This window comes from Hippopotamus amphibius, chromosome 16 (genome assembly GCF_030028045.1).
Source record: "Hippopotamus amphibius kiboko isolate mHipAmp2 chromosome 16, mHipAmp2.hap2, whole genome shotgun sequence".
Classification (NCBI taxonomy): domain Eukaryota; kingdom Metazoa; phylum Chordata; class Mammalia; order Artiodactyla; family Hippopotamidae; genus Hippopotamus; species Hippopotamus amphibius.
Genome location: NC_080201.1, coordinates 63,719,415 through 63,739,179, shown reverse-complemented (window position 1 = coordinate 63,739,179; position 19,765 = coordinate 63,719,415). Strand labels below are relative to the sequence as shown.

General features: G+C 51.7%; 1 protein-coding gene across 1 annotated transcript in view; it reads left to right on the top strand.

Annotated features, from left to right (window-relative positions):
* The first annotated feature begins 3,060 nt into the window (after positions 1-3,060).
* The window catches only part of PTPRH (protein tyrosine phosphatase receptor type H), a 32,997-nt gene continuing 16,292 nt past the window's right edge, over positions 3,061-19,765 (top strand). Inside the window, exons 1-12 of the mRNA XM_057710926.1 lie at positions 3,061-3,111; positions 3,943-3,976; positions 4,585-4,851; positions 5,817-6,083; positions 7,571-7,837; positions 9,530-9,796; positions 11,195-11,461; positions 12,634-12,900; positions 14,978-15,277; positions 17,312-17,578; positions 19,119-19,197; positions 19,313-19,360. Of these exons, the coding sequence (XP_057566909.1) occupies positions 3,061-3,111; positions 3,943-3,976; positions 4,585-4,851; positions 5,817-6,083; positions 7,571-7,837; positions 9,530-9,796; positions 11,195-11,461; positions 12,634-12,900; positions 14,978-15,277; positions 17,312-17,578; positions 19,119-19,197; positions 19,313-19,360 (2,381 nt within the window). The remainder of the gene's footprint in view (positions 3,112-3,942; positions 3,977-4,584; positions 4,852-5,816; positions 6,084-7,570; positions 7,838-9,529; positions 9,797-11,194; positions 11,462-12,633; positions 12,901-14,977; positions 15,278-17,311; positions 17,579-19,118; positions 19,198-19,312; positions 19,361-19,765) is intronic.

Sequence of the window (19,765 nt, the reverse complement as noted above, 5' to 3'; positions counted from 1 at the left end):
CTTTGAGTTGGAAGTGGGCAGGCAGTGGGACTCCCAGAACAATGCTTCCTGTGGGAGGGGCGTGAGGGTGTCAGGACTCAGGCCCGCTCAGTCCTACTCAGCCACCATCACAACCGTCTGGGATGGAATGAGGGCCCAGTCTGCCTCTGTGACCTGCCGCACTGGGGGTGCAGGTGAGCAGAGCCCCACGGGGACAGGAACCTGGAAAGAACAGCCGAGCCCTACTGTCAAAGCGATGGTCCTTAGGTGTGGGGAAGGTGCAGATTCGCTGGTCCTTGCAAACACATTTGTCAGTACTCATCCTAAAAGAAACAGGCTGGAAATTCCCTGGCAATCCAGTGGTTGAGACTCCGCAATTCCACTGCAGGGGACTTGGGTTCAATCCCTGGTTGGGGGACTAAGGTCCCACAAGCGTGTGGCACAGCCAAAAGAAAGAAAAGAAAAGAAACAGACTGAGGAGACAGTAGGGTCTCAAAACTGGGCCCCAGCTCCTTCTTCTGAATGGGGACAAGGTCAGAGAACTGAGGTGTACCCAGAACAGCTCAATAAGTGCTGATTCCCTCTCCTTCCGTCCCATTTCGTGACGTGTGCTTGACAAGTGGGGACTGATGTTACTAAAAGTGGCAAAACAAGGCCAGTGTTTATTACATGAGGACTATGTGCGAGTGTGATGGGGTAGCTGCCTGCATCTGAGATGACCCCCGGGGACCCGCACTTCCTGGCTGTCATATTTCTGTGCTGTCCCCTCCCACACTGAAGACCAGGGTAATGAATAGCTGTGAATTCATGAGGCCATAAAGACACGGCAGCTTCTCTCTCTCCTGGATCATTCCCTCTGGGGGAAGCTGGCATCCATGTTGCGAGGACACGCAAGATTCACCATGAAGAACTAAGTCTTATGTGTATAAAAACAGATGATTGAACCTGGTGTACCCCCCCCCCAAAAAAAAAAACTTGAAAAGATGCCTTAGAGGGCCAGGACAGGGAAGGTGGGAGGGAGTCGTGGGAGGAAGGGGATATGGGGATATATGTATAAATACAGCTGATTCACTTTGGTGTACCTCAAAAGCTGGTACAAAAGTGTAAAGCAATTATATTCCAATAAAGAGATTAAAAAAATAAAGTTACTGAAGAACAAAAAAAAAAAAACCAAAAAAAAAAAAACCAAAACAAAACTAAGTCTTCCTGCCAGCAGCCGTGTGAGGGAACCCCCAGGGAAGTGGATTCTCCAGCCCCAGCAGAGCCTTCAGATAAATGCAGCCCAGGCCAATATCCTGACTGCAGCCTCCCGAGAAACCCTGAGCCAGATCCACCCAGCCAGGCCACCACTGGACTCCTAGCACATGGGCCCTGAGAGACAGTACACGTTTATGGCTGTTTAAGCCATGAAGTCTTGAGGGAATTTCATCCACAGTAAAAGATAACTCACATGTATTACCTCAACATGATTCACCACAACTTTTGGAAGTAGATAGTTATTTTTAAAGTTTTATTTTTATCAAGCACTGCATACTACAATGAAAAACCTAACGGGGGTAGGTGAGAATAAATGTTTTGTTTTTGTTTTTTTTCATCAATCAGGAAAATGCCTCTAGTCAAGCAAGGTTCTCCAAACCCTCTAGTCAAGCAAGGTTCTCCAAACCCTTTGATACATAGTAAGAAGCACAGAGATACTTCTACCCTTTCCAATCAAAGTCCACTGAGATGGTAAAGCTCAATTCTTTTTTCTAAAGAGGGAAACTTGAGATATCCAGGGCTCCAGAACTGGCCAAAGCGGGTTGCAGCTGTGTATCTGAGGTAGATAGTATTTTTTTTATAGTTTTTTTTTAATCACTGAATATCCTTTATTCTTTTTTTGGCACACGGGCTTAGTTGCTCCGCAGCATGTGGGATCTTCCTGGAGCAGGGATCGAACTCATGTCCTCTGCATTGGCAGGCGGACTCCCAACCACTGCGCCACCTAGGAAGTCCTGGTAGATAGTATTTTAAATTACATGTCAAAAACAAGAGGAAGAGACCCCGAGAGGTTGGATGAGGCTCCAGATTACACAGACCTGTGACTGGTACCCACTCTTCGCTGGCAGACTCTGTGGGAAATCAAGGCAGCCCGAGTGTATCATCAGTAAGGCAACAAAGATACCCCGAAAAGGCCTTCCAGACACGGGCGCCCTACGGATGAACCAAAGATAAATGTGGCTACGGTTTATCAAATGGTTTCAAAGGGCCAGGCACTGTTCTAAGACTTGATAGGAACGCCTTCATTCCTTGCAGCATATTTACAAGGGATTGTGCCCATTTTGGTAGATTCGGAATCTGAGTCACTTCGAATTGAAGCCACTTGCTCAAGGGCCCAGGTAGAATGTGGCACATGGATCTGCAAAATCAGACGGCCTGGAGTGTGTTGCAGAGACAGTGCAGGGTTCTGACCGGGCTAAGAAGGCAGGTCCGCCCCAGGGTGGTCCACGAATCCTGAAGGAGGAGCAGCAAGGGGTATCTGGCGGGCAGACCTCGGTGTACAAAGGCCAGAAGGCAGGAACGTACTGGGCTCCTCTGGCGAGAGCTGTCCGCGCTGGCGGAAGGCAGGGACAGCAGAAGGGCCCGCGCGCGCTTCCAGGGGCAGAGTCCGAAGGCGGGACGGGAGAGTGCAGCCCCACCTGGTGCGGAACTGTCCACCTGATGCGGAACTGTCCACCTGGGGGATGAACATCTTTCTCCCGGCGCCCCTCCCGCTCCGAACATCTGGGACCTGCGCGGCGCATACACGCAGCAGCGGGAAGCCGCTCCTTGACCGCGCGCCCGAGAGAAAGCGAGGAGAGGCGGGGCTGGAGGGGAGACCCCAGGGCCAGGGGCAGCCTAGCGGAGGGAGGCGAGGACTGAGGCGGAGGGGCGGGGCGGGGCCAGGAGCTCTCGGGCTGGAAACCTGCACTTCCTCCTCCTCCCTTCCCGCCCTGACCTGTGGCCTCACCGTTGGACTGGGAAAGGGATATTCTTGCGTTGAAAGTCCAGCAGGTGGAAGGTCCCGTGCTGGGACACCTGGGTCCCTCGGCAGTGTCTGGAGATATGACCTGGGCTAGCGGGCGCCTCAGGGTCTGGGGGAGCCTGGTGCTGCTGGTGAGTGTTCCCAGACCCGGGGGAGCAGGGGTCTCAGGGAGCAGGGTGGGTGGGGGAGCCACTCCTGGGTTTGAGGGAAGAGAATGCTGGGGTCCCAGACGGGGTTCCTGCGGGGGGAGGGGCTGATAATTCCCTGGAAGAGGAAACAGGCTTCTACGTTGGGGGAAGTTGGCGAGGAGTCTTACACCTGAGCTCTTAAGGTATTGCTGTGTCTGCTGAGGGAGTAAACGCTGGTTATTGGCAAGAATCAGGTGTGCTTACAAAGACCCAGGGATCCAGGCCCCCAGCCTCCTCCCTCGGACTCCGGAGTCCCATCCCCATCCCCTCCTCCTTCAGTCCCAGGGCTTCCAGACCCCCATCTCCTCCTCCCTCAGACCCAGGGGTCCAAGCCCCCAGCCTCCTCCTTCAGACTGGGTGTCTGACTCCTGGCCCCCAGCCTCAGCATCTTGCTTCATTTCCAGTTTGTTGATCCCTGCCCTTAGGCTTCCAAGGCTGTATTTTATGGGAAGTGAAACCATTCAGTTTATCTCCCTGCCTTATCGGTGAAGCCAACCCCAGCTCCTGGGTCCCTGGAACTCTGCTCCTGCCCAGCTCCCCCCCCTCCCCCCACCAAACACATACACACCCAGAAAAGATAGAAGGTCGTTGGGGGTGACCTTTGTCAGAGCCCAGTCTGGGGGAGGAGATACTGTGCTGTGTTCCTCCTGTCCCTCTGGCACTGTGACTCACAGGGTCCAGATAGAGTTTGGGAGTGTGGCTGGCTGGCAGTGTCACCTGGATGGAAGGAAGTGAGGCTCAGAGTCTAATTTTCCCCCTCTGGGCTCTCTGCAGGGCCTGTGCAGCTGTACAGGGGCCAGGGCGGCTGGTGAGTGACCCCTGCCTGAGTTCACTGCCCACACAAAGCTGTTGCACCTCGACTCCTGTGAGCTTCTGGGGGAGGTCTCCATGGAGGACACAGTGATCCATGTCAGATGCCCATGGGAATGGTCCTTTCTAGAATAGGGACAAGAGATGGGGGTAGTGGAAGGGACGGTACTGATCTACTCCCCTGCTCAGACCCATCTTCCCAATTCTATGCCCCCAACCCTGTCAGGAACCTGGCTATAGCAGCCTGGACCAGCATTGTTGAAGAAGGTGTACTGTAAAGCACGGGTCTAGATCCTTGCTACTCAGCTGTGACCCATGTATGGGCAGCTTCAGGATCCCCTGAGAGCTGAGTGTAAATGCAGAATCTCGGTCCCATCCCAGACCTCCTGACTCAGAACCTGCATTTCCACAGGATCCCCGGAGATGTGTATGCATGCTGAAGTTTGGGAAGCACTGATCTTGACCAGTGCTTCTCTTGGACCAAAATCTCCTTTACCAGAAGTTGAGGCGGGCCTGGGAACTTACTTTGAGGGTCAGAAATGCCCAGTGACGGTCCCTCTGATCTACTCCACCGCTGACACGAGTTCCTTTTTCCTAATTTCACAGCCCTCAACCCCGTCAGAAACCTTACTGTGGAGGCCTGGACCACCAGCTCCATCACCCTGAAGTGGGCGGTGCCTGAAGACCCTGACCCTCAGCGCTACACGTACTGGGTCCGGTGGACTGGTGATGGTGTTACAGCTGGGCCTCAAAACACTACCAATACCAGTGTCAGAGTGGATGCCCTGAAACCAGGGTGCTTGTATCAATTTGTTGTGTGGGCAGAAAAGAATGCAGTCAATAGCTCTGGGGTGCCTTACAATGCCAGCACAGGTGAGAGACAGCCGCCATTCTTGTTTTAATTTACTTCAATTGTCAGTGATAGACTGTGGTGGAGTGTTGACAGGAGAACATGGCGCACTCCCCAGCCAGCCCAGTGTCCCTTTGGGTCACGATGTGCATGACATGAAGAAAGAATATCCACGGGACTTTGAGTTAGGATCAGTCAGTGTCCAGGACTGTCGAGAATACAGACCATAATATTCGGGAGTATCTTCCTGAGCAACCAGGGATATGTAGGGGTAGAAGCCCATTACCTCAGCAATGGGGGGGTTAGGTACTGTGGAATGTGGACACTCTGACCCTCTGACTCTTTTTCTGCTAGTTCCCACTGTGTCACAGTCCTGAGGGTGGAGGCTCAGACCGTGAGCTCTGTCACCCTGACATGGACAGCTCCCCTGCTCTAGACCTCCACTGTCCAGTATGGTAGCGCCTGGTCATGTGTGGCTATTTAAATTTAAGTTTGCTAAAATTGCATGAAATTGCCAATTTAGTTCCCCATGTCATATGCTCAGGAGCTCTGTTGAGGGGCTCCCAGGCACCCTGTCAGCCTCCCATTGGGTTGGTATCTACCATATTGGATAGTGGGAAAACATTTCCATCGTTACAGAAGGTCTATGGGAAAGCGTGGGTCTAGATCCTTGCTGCTCAGGAATGGTCCATGTATGGACAGCCTCAGGATGCCCTGAGAGCTGAGTGTAAATGCAGAATCTCGTTCCCCCCCACCCTGCCCAGACCTCCCAAGTCAGAACCTGCATTTCCACAGGATCCCCAGGGTTGTGTATGCATGTTGAAGTTTGGGAAGCACTGGTCTTGACCAGTGCTTCTCCTGGACCAGAATCTCCTGGACCAGAAGTTGAGGCGGGCCTGGGAACTTACTTTGAGGGTCAGAAATGCCCAGTGACGGTCCCCTGATCTACTCCCCTGCTGACACGAGTTCCTTTTTCCTAATTTCACAGCCCCCAACCCCGTCAGGAACCTGACTGTGGAGGCCTCGACCAGCAGCTCCATCACCCTGAAGTGGGAGGTGCCTGAAGACCCTGCCCCTCAGGGCTACACGTACGGGGTCCGGTGGACTGGTGACGGTGATGCAGCTGGGCCTCAAAACACTGCCAATACCAGTATCAGAGTGGATGCCCTGAAACCAGGGTGCTTGTATGAATTTTCTGTGTGGGCAGAAAAGAATGGAGTCAGCAGCTCCCCGGAGACTCTTAATGCCAGCACAGGTGAGAGGCAGCTGACATTCATATTCTTTCTTCCTTCCTTTCTTTCTTTCCTTTCTCTCTCTTTCTTCCTTTCTTTTTCTTTCCTTCTTTCCTTCTTTCTTTCTTTCTTTTTCTTTCTTTCTTTCTTTCTTTCTTTCTTTCTTTCTTTCTTTTTCTTTCTTTCTTTCTTTCTATCTTTCTTCCTTTCTTCCTTCCTTTCTTTCTTTCTTTCTTTCCTTTCTTCCTTTCTTTCTTCCTTCCTTTCTTTCTTTCTTTCTTTCTTTCTTTCTTTCTTTCTTTCTTTCTTTCTTTCTCTTTCTTTCTTTCCTTCCTTCCTTCCTTCCTTCCTTCCTTCCTTCCTTCCTTCCTTCCTTCTTTCTTTCTTTCTTTCTTTCTTTTTCTTTCTTTCTTTCCTTTCTTTCTTTCGTCTGTCCATCCATCCTTCCATCCTTCCTTCCTTCCTTCCTTTATTTGTTTCCTTTCCTTTCTTTCCTTTTCTTTTTTGTTTTCTTTCTTCCCTTCTTCCTTTCTCTTCCTTCCTTCCTTCCTTCCTCCCTTCCTTCTTCTGTTCTATAATAGGAGGTGATAGATACTGGTGGAGACTTGACAGGAGAACATGGTGCATGGTGCACTCCCCAGCCAGCCCAGTGTCCCTTTGGGTCACGATGTGCACGAGATGAAGAAAGGATATCTACGGGGTTGTGAGTTGGGATCAATCAGTGTCCAGAACTCCCTAGAATACAGACCATAATATCTGGAAGTATCTTCCTGAGCAACCAGGGATGTGTAGGGGTAGTGACCCATTACCTGAGCTCTAGGGGGATTAGGTTCTGTGGAATGTGGACACTCTGACTCTCTGACTCTTTTTCTGCTAGTTCCCACTGTGTCACAGTCCTGAGGGTGGAGGCTCAGACCGTGAGCTCTGTCACCCTGACATGGACAGCTCCCCTGCTCTAGACCTCCACTGTCCAGTATGGTAGCGCCTGGTCATGTGTGGCTATTTAAATTTAAGTTTGCTAAAATTGCGTGAAATTGCCAATTTAGTTCCCCATGTCATATGCTCAGGAGCCCTGTTAAGGGGCTCCCAGGCACCCTGTCAGCCTCCCATTGGGTTGGTGTCTACCATACTGGACACTGGGAAAACATTTCCATCGTTATAGAAGGTCTCCAGGAAAGTGTGGGTCTAGATCCTTGCTGCGCAGGAATGGTCCATGGATGGACAGCATGAGGATCCCCTGAGAGCTGGGTGTAAATGCAGAATCTCGGTCCCCCCACCCTGCCCAGACCTCCTGAGTCAGAAGCTGAATGTCCACAATACCCCCAGTGATGTGTATGCATGTTGAAGTTTGGGAAGCACTGGTCTTGACCAGTGCTTCTCCTAGACTAGAATCTCATGGACCAGTAGTTGAGGCGGGCCTGGGAACTTACTTTGTGGGTCAGAAATGCCCAGTGATGGTCCCTCTGTCTACTCCCCTGCTGACACCAGATCCTTCTTCCTAATTTCTCAGCCCTCAACCCCGTCAGGAACCTTACTGTGGAGGCCTGGACCACCAGCTCCATCACCCTGAAGTGGGCGGTGCCTGAAGACCCAGACTCTCAGGGCTACACGTACTGGGTCCAATGGAGTGGTGACGGTGTTGCAGCTGGGCCTCAAAACACTACCAATACCAGTGTCAGAGTGGATGCCCTGAAACCAGGGTGCTTGTATGAATTTTCTGTGTGGGCAGAAAAGAATGGAGTCAGCAGCTCCCCGGAGACTCTTAATGCCAGCACAGGTGAGAGGCAGCTGCCATTCATACTCTTTCTTCCTTTCTTTCTTCCTTCCTTCCATCCATCCATCCATCCTTCCTTCCTTTATTTCTTTCCTTTCCTTTCCTTTCTTTCCTTTTTCTTTTGTTTTCTTTCTTCCCTTCTTCCTTCCTTCCTTCCTTCCTTCCTTTCTTCCTTCCTTCCTTCCTTCCTTTCTTTCTTTTCTTTTCTTTCTTCCTTCCTTCCTTCCTTCCTTCCTTCCTTCCTTCCTTCCTTCCTTCCCTTCTTTCTTTCTTTCTTTCTTTCTCCCTCTCTCTCTTTCTCTCTCTCTCTCTTTCTGTCTTTCTTTCCTTCCTTCCTTCCTTCCTCCCTTCCTTCCTTTTTCTGTTCTATAATAGGAGGTGATAGATGCTGGTGGAGACTTGACAGGAGAACATGGCGCACTCCCCAGCCAGCCCAGTGTCCCTTTGGGTCACGATGTGCACTTGATGCAGAAAGAATATCCATGGGGCTTTCAGTTGGGCCCAGTCAGTGTCCAGGACTGTCTAGAATACAGACCATAATATTCGGGAGTATCTTCCTGAGCACCCTGGGATGTGTAGGAGTAGAAGCCCATTACCTGAGCTCTGGGGGTTTAGGTTCTGTGGAATGTGGACACTCTGACCCTCTGACTCTTTTTCTGCTAGTTCCCACTGTGTCACAGTCCTGAGGGTGGAGGCTCAGACAGTGACCTCCGTCACCCTGACGTGGACAGCTCCCCTGCTCTAGACCTCCACTGTCCAGTATGGTAGCCCCTGGCCGTGTGGCTATTTAAATTTAAGTTTGCTAAAATTGCATGAAATTGCCAATTTAGTTCCCCATGTCATATGCTCAGGAGCCCTGTTGAGGGGCTCCCAGGCACCCTGTCAGCCTCCCATTGGGTTGGTGTCTACCATACTGGACACTGGGAAAACATTTCCATCGTTATAGAAGGTCTCCGGGAAAGTGTGGGTCTAGATCCTTGCTGCACAGGAATGGTCCATGGATGGACAGCATGAGGATCCCCTGAGAGCTGGGTGTAAATGCAGAATCTCGGTCCCCCCACCCTGCCCAGACCTCCTGAGTCAGAAGCTGAATGTCCACAATACCCCCAGTGATGTGTATGCATGTTGAAGTTTGGGAAGCACTGGTCTTTTTTTTTAAAAAAAAAAAAACAGGAGACTTTTTTTCTTAAATTTATTTATTTATTTTATTTATTGGCTGCGTTGGGTCTTCGTTGCTGCATACAGGCTTTTCTCTAGTTGCTGAGAGCGGGGGCTACTCTTCATTGTGGTGCACAGGCTCCTCATTGCAGTGGCTTCCCTTGTTGTGGAGCACAGGCCCTAGGTGCGTGGGCTTCAGTAGTTGCGGCACATGGGCTCAGTAGTTGTGGCTCACGGGCTCTAGAGCACAGGCTCAATAGTTGTGGCGCACGGGCTTAGTTGCTCCATGGCATGTGGAATCTTCCCAGGGCAGGGCTCAAACCTGTGTCCCCTGCATTGGCAGGTGGATTCTTTACCACTGTGCCACCTAGGAAGTCAGAAGCACTAGTCTTGACCAGTGCTTGTCCTGGACTACAATCTCATGGACCAGAAGTTGAGGCAGGCCTGGAAACTTACTTTGAGGTTCAGAAATGCCCAGTGACGGTCCCCCTGATCTACTCCCCTGCTGACACCAGATCCTTCTTCCTAATTTCTCAGCCCTCAACCCCGTCAGGAACCTGACTGTGGAGGCCTGGACCACCAGCTCCATCACCCTGAAGTGGGCGGTGCCTGAAGACCCTGACCCTCAGGGCTACACGTACTGGGTCCGGTGGACTGGTGACGGTGTTGCAGCTGGGCCTCAAAACACTACCAATACCAGTGTCAGAGTGGATGCCCTGAAACCAGGGTGCTTGTATGAATTTTCTGTGTGGGCAGAAAAGAATGGAGTCAGCAGCTCCCCGGAGACTCTTAATGCCAGCACAGGTGAGAGGCAGCTGCCATTCATACTCTTTCTTCCTTTCTTTCTTCCTTCCTTCCATCCATCCATCCTTCCTTCCTTTATTTCTTTCCTTTCCTTTCCTTTCTTTCCTTTTTCTTTTGTTTTCTTTCTTCCCTTCTTCCTTCCTTCCTTCCTTCCTTTCCTTTCCTTTCTTTTCTTTTCTTTTCTTTTCTTTTCTTTTCTTTTCTTTTCTTTTCTTTTCTTTCTTTCTTTCTTTCTTTCTTTCTTTCTTTCTTTCTTTCTTTCTTTCTTTCTTTCTTTCTCTCTCTCTTTCTTTCTTTCTTTCTTTCTCCCCTCTCTCTTTCTCTCTCTCTCTTTCTTTCTTTCTTTCTTTCTCCCCTCTCTCTTTCTCTCTCTCTCTCTTTCTGTCTTTCTTTCCTTCCTTCCTTCCTTCCTTCCTTCCTTCCTTCCTTCCTTCCTTCCTTCCTCCCTTCCTTCCTTCCTTATTCTGTTCTATAATAGGAGGTGATAGATGCTGGTGGAGACTTGACAGGAGAACATGGCGCACTCCCCAGCCAGCCCAGTGTCCCTTTGGGTCACGATGTGCACTTGATGCAGAAAGAATATCCATGGGGCTTTCAGTTGGGCTCAGTCAGTGTCCAGGACTGTCTAGAATACAGACCATAATATTCGGGAGTATCTTCCTGAGCACCCTGGGATGTGTAGGAGTAGAAGCCCATTACCTGAGCTCCGGGGGGATTAGGTTCTGAGGAATGTGGACACTCTGACCCTCTGACTCTTTTTCTCCTAGTTCCCACTGTGTCACAGTCCTGAGGGTGGAGGCTCAGACCGTGAGCTCCGTCACCCTGACGTGGACAGCTCCCCTGCTCTAGACCTCCGCTGTCCAGTATGGTAGCCCCTGGCCGTGTGGCTATTTAAATTTAAGTTTGTTAAAATTGCATGAAATTGCCAATTTAGATCCCCATGTCATGTGCTCAGGAGCTCTGTTGAGGGGCTCCCAGCCACCCTCTAGCCTCCCATTGGGTTGGTATCTACCATATTGGCTAGTGGGAAAGCATTTCCATCTTTACAGAAGGTCTATGGGAAAGCGTGCGTCTAGATCCTTGCTGCTCAGGAATGGTCCATGTATGGACAGCCTCAGGATGCCCTGAGAGCTAAGTGTAAATGCAGAATCTCGTTCCCCCCCACCCTGCCCAGACCTCCCGAGTCAGAACCTGCATTTCCACAGGATCCCCAGGGTTGTGTGTGCATGTTGAAGTTTGGGAAGCACTGGTCTTGACCAGTGCTTCTCCTGGACCAGAATCTCCTGGACCAGAAGTTGAGGCGGGCCTGGGAACTTACTTTGTGGGTCAGAAATGCCCAGTGACGGTCCCCTGATCTACTCCCCTGCTGACACCAGATCCTTCTTCCTAATTTCACAGCCCCCAACCCCGTCAGGAACCTGACTGTGGAGGCCTGGACCAGCTGCTCCATCACCCTGAAGTGGGAGGTGCCTGAAGACCCTGCCCCTCAGGGCTACACGTACTGGGTCCGGTGGACTGGTGACGGTGATGCAACCTGGTGTCAAAACACTACCAATACCAGTATCAGAGTGGATGCCCTGAAACCAGGGTGCTTGTATGAATTTTCTGTGTGGGCAGAAAAGAATGGAGTCAGTAGCTCCCTGGAGACTCTTAATGCCAGCACAGGTGAGAGGCAGCTGCCATTCATACTCTTTCTTCCTTTCTTTCTTTCTTCCTTCCATCCATCCATCCATCCATCCATCCTTCCTTTATTTCTTTCCTTTTCTTTTTAGTTTTCTTCTCTTCTTCCTTTCTCTTCCTTCCTTCCTTCCTTTCCTTCCTTCCTTCCTTCCTTTCCTTCCTTCCTTCCTTCCTTCCTTTCCTTCCTTCCTTCCTTCCTTCCTTCCTTCCTTCCTTCCTCCTTCTGTTCTATCATAGGAGGTAATAGATGCTGGTGGAGACTTGACAGGAGAACATGGCGCACTCCCCAGCCAGCCCAGTGTCCCTTTGGGTCACGATGTGCACTTGATGCAGAAAGAATATCCATGGGGCTTTCAGTTGGGCTCAGTCAGTGTCCAGGACTGTCTAGAATACAGACCATAATATTCGGGAGTATCTTCCTGAGCAACCCGGGATGTGTAGGAGTAGAAGCCCATTACCTGAGCTCCGGGGGGATTAGGTTCTGAGGAATGTGGACACTCTGACCCTCTGACTCTTTTTCTCCTAGTTCCCACTGTGTCACAGTCCTGAGGGTGGAGGCTCAGACCATGAGCTCCGTCACCCTGACGTGGACAGCTCCCCTGCTCTAGACCTCCACTGTCCAGTATGGTAGCCCCTGGCCGTGTGGCTATTTAAATCTAAGTTTGCTAAAATTGCATGAAATTGCCAATTTAGTTCCCCATGTCATGTGCTCAGGAGCCCTGTTGAGGGGCTCCCAGGCACCCTGTCAGGCTCCCACTGGGTTGGTGTCTACCATACTGGACACTGGGAAAACATTTCCATCGTTATAGAAGGTCTACAGGAAAGTGTGGGTCTAGATCCTTGGTGCTCAGGAATGGTCCATGGATGGACAGCATGAGGATCCCCTGAGAGCTGGGTGTAAATGCAGAATCTCGGTCCCCCCACCCTCCCCAGACCTCCCGAGTCAGAAGCTGAATGTCCACAATACCCCCAGTGATGTGTATGCATGTTGAAGTTTGGGAAGCACTGGTCTTGATCAGTGCTTCCCCTGGACTAGAATCTCCTGGACCAGTAGTTGAGGCGGGCCTGGGAACTTACTTTGAGGGTCAGAAATGCCCAGTGATGGTTGCTCTGTCTACTCCCCTGCTGACACCAGATCCTTCTTCCTAATTTCTCAGCCCTCAACCCCGTCAGGAACCTTACTGTGGAGGCCTGGACCACCAGCTCCATCACCCTGAAGTGGGAGGTGCCTGAAGACCCTGACCCTCCTGGCTACATGTTCTGGGTCCGATGGAGTGGTAACGGTGATGTAGCTGGGTCCCAAAACACTACCAATACCAGTATCAGAGTGGATGCCCTGAAACCAGGGTGCTTGTATGAATTTTCTGTGTGGGCAGAACAGAATGGAGTCCGTTGCTCCCCGGAGACTCTTAATGCCAGCACAGGTGAGAGACAGCTGCCTTTCGTGTTTTAATTTTCTTGACTTGTCGGTGATAGACTGTGGTGGAGTTTTGACAGGAGAACAAGCATGTTCCCCAGCCCTGTGTCTCTTTCGGTCACGATGTGCATGAGGTGAAGAGAGAATGCCCATGGGTTTGTGAGTTGGGATCGATCAGTGTGCAGGACTCCCTGGAATACAGATCATAATAGTAGGGAGTATCCTCCATTCTCCTGAGCAACCAGGAACATGTAGGGGCAAAAAGCACATTACCTGAGGTCTGGTTCGATTAGAATTCATACAAACTGGGACTTTTTACAAATGCTCTGTGTTGGGAGAAGAGAACAGAGTACCTGACTGCAGGCAGAACCTCAGCCAGTCCACAGGCGAGACGTGTTCATGCCCATTCTCTCTCTCCTTTTTGTTTTGTTTTGTTTTGTTTTGTTTTGCCACACATCACAGCATTTTGGATCTTATTTCCCTGACCAGGCATCAAACCTGTGTCCCTTGCATTGTGAGTGCGGAGTCTTAACCACTGCACTGCCAGGGAATTCCACTTGCCCACTCCTTTTCAGTGAGAGGTTACGAAGCCGCAAAGATGGCTCCTCCTCTGGGCTCAGCCAAAGAGAATGGAGACATCTCTTTAGTCTCACTGGGTCAGACCCACTTGCCTTGGTCCACAGGAAAGATGTGGCCATACCTGGACACTCACCTGTCCAGAAGAGCTAGTGCTGCTGGCACCCAGGTCTCTGCAGGTTCCATTGCTAGGAAGTGTTTCTCTTTTTGGGGGGTGGAGAACGGGGGAAAGATAGCGGGAGGGACATAATAGATGAAAGAGAGTAAGAAATATAAACTATTAGGTATAAAATAAACTACAGGTATATATTGTACAACACAGGGACTATAGCCAATATTTTATTATAACTATAAATGAAGTTTAACCCTTGAAAATCATGAATTACTATGTAGTACACCTATAACATATAATATTGTACAGCAACTATACTTCAACAAAAATTTTAAAAAAATTTTAAAATGTTGATCACTTCTAAAATGTAGCTCACAGCAACATCTATCTAGACTGATGTTTGGCCAAACAACTGGGCACCACGGTTTAGCCAAGTTAACCTGTAAAATTAACCATCACATGTGTAAATGAACAATCCATGGGTTATTCAGACAGTAACTGGTATAGATGCTAAGATGTGGCAGAAATCATTATGGACTGGAGATAGTCAGGAGGAGGGCATTCTTGTCCCTGGGACCCATAACACCCCAGATACCAGATCATGCTGGAGCCTGTACACCTTCACCATCCGGGCAGAGAAGAACGGGGTCAACAGTGACACCAGGACCCCCACAGGGGCCACTGTTGAGACACAATCCAGTTCTGGACCCAGCACTCTTGGGATGGGGGAAGGAGACATGGGGAGACTTTGGGGGCTTCCTGGGAGATGAACTATACTTGGTGACTCTCTCCAGCCCCACTGGATCTTGAACTTGTAGGTCTACTTCCTAAGGGGTGTCTGTCCTCAGCAACCAGGACTTTCCAATTATGGGGTCTGTCTTTGGGGACAAAGCAGCACCTACCTCTCAGAAACTAAGTCTTCAGCTAGACAGTGGTCCACAGCTTGTCCTGCTGAATTAGCTGAACCAAGAGAGCCTACACATGGAAGGTCCCAAGTATGAGAGGGACCAAAACAATCCCAGAAACGAGGTCTGCTCTTGAGAGACAGAGCCTGAAACTCATTAGTCTTTGGCTGTTTGGGCTTATGAAGACCAATGTCAACAGCTCCATCTAGAAAGTTGATACGTCTCTCCAGAAGTGAGACGGTTCTTTTCCTTGGGCAGCTTGTGAGAGACAACGTAGGGGAACGTGATGGGTGGGACCCAGGGCTGTGGACACAGGGCAGAGGGTCTGGGCAGTCTTGGTCCCCACCAGGCTGCTTTTGCATGGTCCACACTCCTTAGTAAGTAGGCCCATCCCGTGGCTGGGCACCTCTGCATTGCTCTGAGGAGGGGGAGGCTCCGCCATGGGGGTCCTTGCGGATCCAGCTCCTTCAGCCTCTGTTCTCATTTTTCAGCTCCCAATGAGGTCATGCACCTGCGAAATGAAACTCAGACCAACAACTCAGTCACCCTGCGGTGGGAGGCCCCCACAGACCCCCACTCTCAGTTCTATGCATACTGGGTCCAGTGGGCCGGTGGAGGGCATCCCCAGAGGGAACGAGATCCCCAAGGACATCAGGACAACCAGACGGGCAGGACCAATGAGACTTGGTATGAGGTGGAGGCCCTGGAACCCGGAACTCTGTACAACTTCAGCGTCTGGGCAGAGAGCAACAGTGTAAACAGTTCCACACAGAGTCTCCAGGCATCCACAGGTGAGATGGGCCCCGCTTTTACCTGGTGGGGGCTTAGGTCAGATCTGGGGGCAGTGAGGGGTGAGTGGACTCCAAATCCCATCAGGCCATGACGTCATCAGCTGCAGTGACACAAAGTCTGAGGGCTCATGGGAATTGTAGTTTAAGTGGGCATGTCCATCTGGGGACAACAGAAAATGAGGGATGAAGGGGTACTTTGGTTTGGGGGAAGGAAGGGGTGAGCTGGTTCTCAGAACACTGGCCTGACAGGTGGGGAGCGGGGAGGTGGAAAGCCCCCTTGGATGGAGCCGACCGATTCCTCTTGTCCCCTCCACACAGCCCCGGATCCCGTCACCATCACCTCCTGCATCAGTGCCTCGGGGGACCATGGGGTCATCCTGACCTGGTCCTGCCCCCGAGGAGGCTATGAGGCCTTTGAGTTGGAAGTGGGCAGGGCACCACGGTTTAGCCAAGTTAACCTGTAAAATTAACCATCACATGTGTAAATGAACAAGCCATGGGTTATTCAGACAGTAACTGGTATAGATGCTAAGATGTGGCAGAAATCATTATGGACTGGAGATAGTCAGGAGGAGGGCATTCTTGTCCCTGGGACCCATAACACCCCAGATACCAGATCATGCTGGAGCCTGTACACCTTCACCATCCGGGCAGAGAAGAACAGGGTCAGCAGTGACACCAGGACCCCCACAGGGGCCACTGTTGAGACACAATCCAGTTCTGGACCCAGCACTCTTGGGATGGGGGAAGGAGACATGGGGAGACTTTGGGGGCTTCCTGGGAGATGAACTATACTTGGTGACTCTCTCCAGCCCCACTGGATCTTGAACTTGTAGGTCTACTTCCTAAGGGGTGTCTGTCCTCAGCAACCAGGACTTTCCAATTATGGGGTCTGTCTTTGGGGACAAAGCAGCACCTACCTCTCAGAAACTAACTACGTCTTCAGCTAGACAGTGGTCCACAGCTTGTCCTGCTGAATTAGCTGAACCAAGAGAGCCTACACATGGAAGGTCCCAAGTATGAGAGGGACCAAAACAATCCCAGAAACGAGGTCTGCTCTTGAGAGACAGAGCCTGAAACTCATTAGTCTTTGGCTGTTTGGGCTTATGAAGACCAATGTCAACAGCTCCATCTAGAAAGTTGATACGTCTCTCCAGAAGTGAGACGGTTCTTTTCCTTGGGCAGCTTGTGAGAGACAACGTAGGGGAACGTGATGGGTGGGACCCAGGGCTGTGGACACAGGGCAGAGGGTCTGGGCAGTCTTGGTCCCCACCAGGCTGCTTTTGCATGGTCCACACTCCTTAGTAAGTAGGCCCATCCCGTGGCTGGGCACCTCTGCATTGCTCTGAGGAGGGGGAGGCTCCGCCATGGGGGTCCTTGCGGATCCAGCTCCTTCAGCCTCTGTTCTCATTTTTCAGCTCCCAATGAGGTCATGCACCTGCGAAATGAAACTCAGACCAACAACTCAGTCACCCTGCGGTGGGAGGCCCCCACAGACCCCCACTCTCAGTTCTATGCATACTGGGTCCAGTGGGCCGGTGGAGGGCATCCCCAGAGGGAACGAGATCCCCAAGGACATCAGGACAACCAGACGGGCAGGACCAATGAGACTTGGTATAAGGTGGAGGCCCTGGAACCCGGAACTCTGTACAACTTCAGCGTCCGGGCAGAGAGCAACAGTGTAATCAGTTCCACACAGAGTCTCCAGGCATCCACAGGTGAGATGGGCCCCGCTTTTACCTGGTGGGGGCTTAGGTCAGATCTGGGGGCAGTGAGGGGTGAGTGGACTCCAAATCCCATCAGGCCATGACGTCATCAGCTGCAGTGACACAAAGTCTGAGGGCTCATGGGAATTGTAGTTTAAGTGGGCATGTCCATCTGGGGACAACAGAAAATGAGGGATGAAGGGGTACTTTGGTTTGGGGGAAGGAAGGGGTGAGCTGGTTCTCAGAACACTGGCCTGACAGGTGGGGAGCGCGGAGGTGGAAAGCCCCCTTGGATGGAGCCGACCGATTCCCCTTTCCGCCCACACAGCCCCGGATCCCGTCACCATCACCTCCTGCATCAGTGCCTCGGGGGACCATGGGGTCATCCTGACCTGGTCCTGCCCCCGAGGAGGCTATGAGGCCTTTGAGTTGGAAGTGGGCAGGCAGCAGACCTCCCAGGACAACTCCTCCTGTGGGAGGGGCGTGAAGGTGTCAGGACTCAGGCCCGCTCAGTCGTACTCAGCCACCGTCATGACCGTCTGGGATGGAATGAGGGCCCGGTCTGCCTCCGTGACCTGCCACACTGGGAACACAGGTGAACAGAGCCCCACGGGGACAGGAACCTGGAAAGAACAGTTAGCCGAGCCCTACTGTCAAGGCGATGGTCCTTAGGCGTGGGGAAGGTGCAGATTCACTGGGTACTTTGGAAACACATTTGTCAGAAGACTCATCCTAAAAGAAACAGGCTGGGAATTCCTTGGCGGTCCAGTGGTTAGGACTCTGCGCTTTCACTGCCGATGGCCTGGATTCGATCCCTGGTTGGGGAACTAAGATCCCACAAGCCTCTCAGCATGACCAAAAAATATAAATAAATAAGACACAGGCTGATAAGACAGTAGGGTCTCAAAACTGGGCCCCAGTTTCCTCCTCTGAATGGGGACAAGGTCAGAGAACTGAGGTGCATCCGGAACAGCTCAGTAAGTGCTGGTTCCCTCCCCTCCCGTCCCATTTCGTGACGTGTGCTTGACAAGTGGGGACTGATGTTACTGAAAGTGGCAAAATAAGGCCAGTGTTTATTACATGAGGACTATGTGTGAGTGTGATGGGGTAGCTGCCTGCATCTGAGATGACCCCCGGGGACCCGCACTTCCTGGCTGTCATATTTCTGTGCTGTCCCCTCCTACACTGGTAGGTTTGTGTACTGACAAGTGGATGCGTCTCCAAACTGGGCTCAGTGGGTCCCACTGTCCAGGGTTCTTGTTTGTTGTTGTTGTTGTTTACTTATGTATTCAGGCTGCGCTGGGTGTTCGTTGTGGCATGCATGCGGAATCTAGTTCCCCGACCAGGGATCAGACTGGGCCCCTGCATTGGGAGCACAGAGTCTTACCCACTGGACCACCATGGAAGTCCCAGGATTCTCTTGTGTAGCAGAAAGGGTCTCTGAGAAGACAGTTCCTCCTGGATCTTGGACTGGATCACTCTTTGTGGTGGGGGAGGGGCTGTCCTGGACATTGTAGTATGTCGAACAGTGTCCGCGGCCTCCACCCGCTAGATGCCCGAGGCACCACCGCCACAGCTGAAACAACCAAAAGTGTCTCCAGACATTGCCTGATATCACCTGGGGGGCAAAATCACCCTTGCTGAGGGACTTCCTTGGTGGTCCAGTGGGTAAGACTCCGAGCTCCCAATGCAGGGACCAGGGTTCCATCCTTGGTCAGGAAACTAAGATCCCACATGCCACAGCTAAGCCCTTGTGCCCCAACTAGAGAGTCGGGGTGCCGCACTGAAGACACAGCACAGCCAAAAAAAAAAAAAAAGGAGAAAGAAAAAGAAAAATCGCCCTCGCTGAGAAGCACTAGTCTAGGCCAAGTTGAGGGAGAGCCACTCTCTAACAACCAGGTCACTTGAGAAAGTGATGTCTTTGGATCAGGCTCCTTGGGAGCTGAGCGCCTGGGGGCCAAAGTTTGGGTGGGAGGTGGGGCTCTATCCAGAAGCTTTCTCCTTTCCCTCCTCTGCCCTCGAACCTACCATATAAGCCTTCTGATCACAGTCTGTCTGAGGACAGAGGTAGGGGAGGTGGGACAGCAGGAGAGCGGACCCAGGCTCAGAAAGCCCCCCGTGCCTCCTTCCCCCAGGGGTTGTCGCCGGAGTCACAGTCGGCGTCCTCCTGTTTCTCATCCTGGTGGGCCTGCTGGTTTTCTTCCTGAAGAGGAGGTGAGACTCAGCGCCAGACACGCCAGGCACCTGGGCCGTGGGGGCAGAGGAAGGAGGGGGCTCCCCGGTTCCGGCCCTGCTCCCTGAGCCTTTCATCTGCATGTTCTTTTCCCAGGCATAAGAAGAGAGAGAAGCAACCAGCACCCTGGGATCTGGTGTGCAGGTGAGCGGGTTTGGGGAGCATCCGACACACTCACTCTCAGGTCAAATCCGGCTGGTCACTGGATGGGTCAGAGGGCAGGACCAGGGAGTCCACCCACACAAGCCTCAGATCCCCCTTGCAGCAGGGATGGAGATGCTTTCACCAGGGCCCACTCCCTAAGCAGCCTGGGCCAGTGGCTGTGGAATCTCTCTCATCCTCAGCTCTGGGACTTCCAATCATTCATCCAATAAGACATTCACTAAAGCCCGGTAAGTGTCAGGCACTGTTCTAGGTGCCAAGGAAACAGTGACTGAAACAAAGATTCCTTCTCTTGTGGAGCTTACCTTCTAGCACAAGGAGCCATTAATAAACAAGATGATTGGGAGTTCCCTGGCAGTCCAGTGGTTAGGACTCCGTGCTTCCACT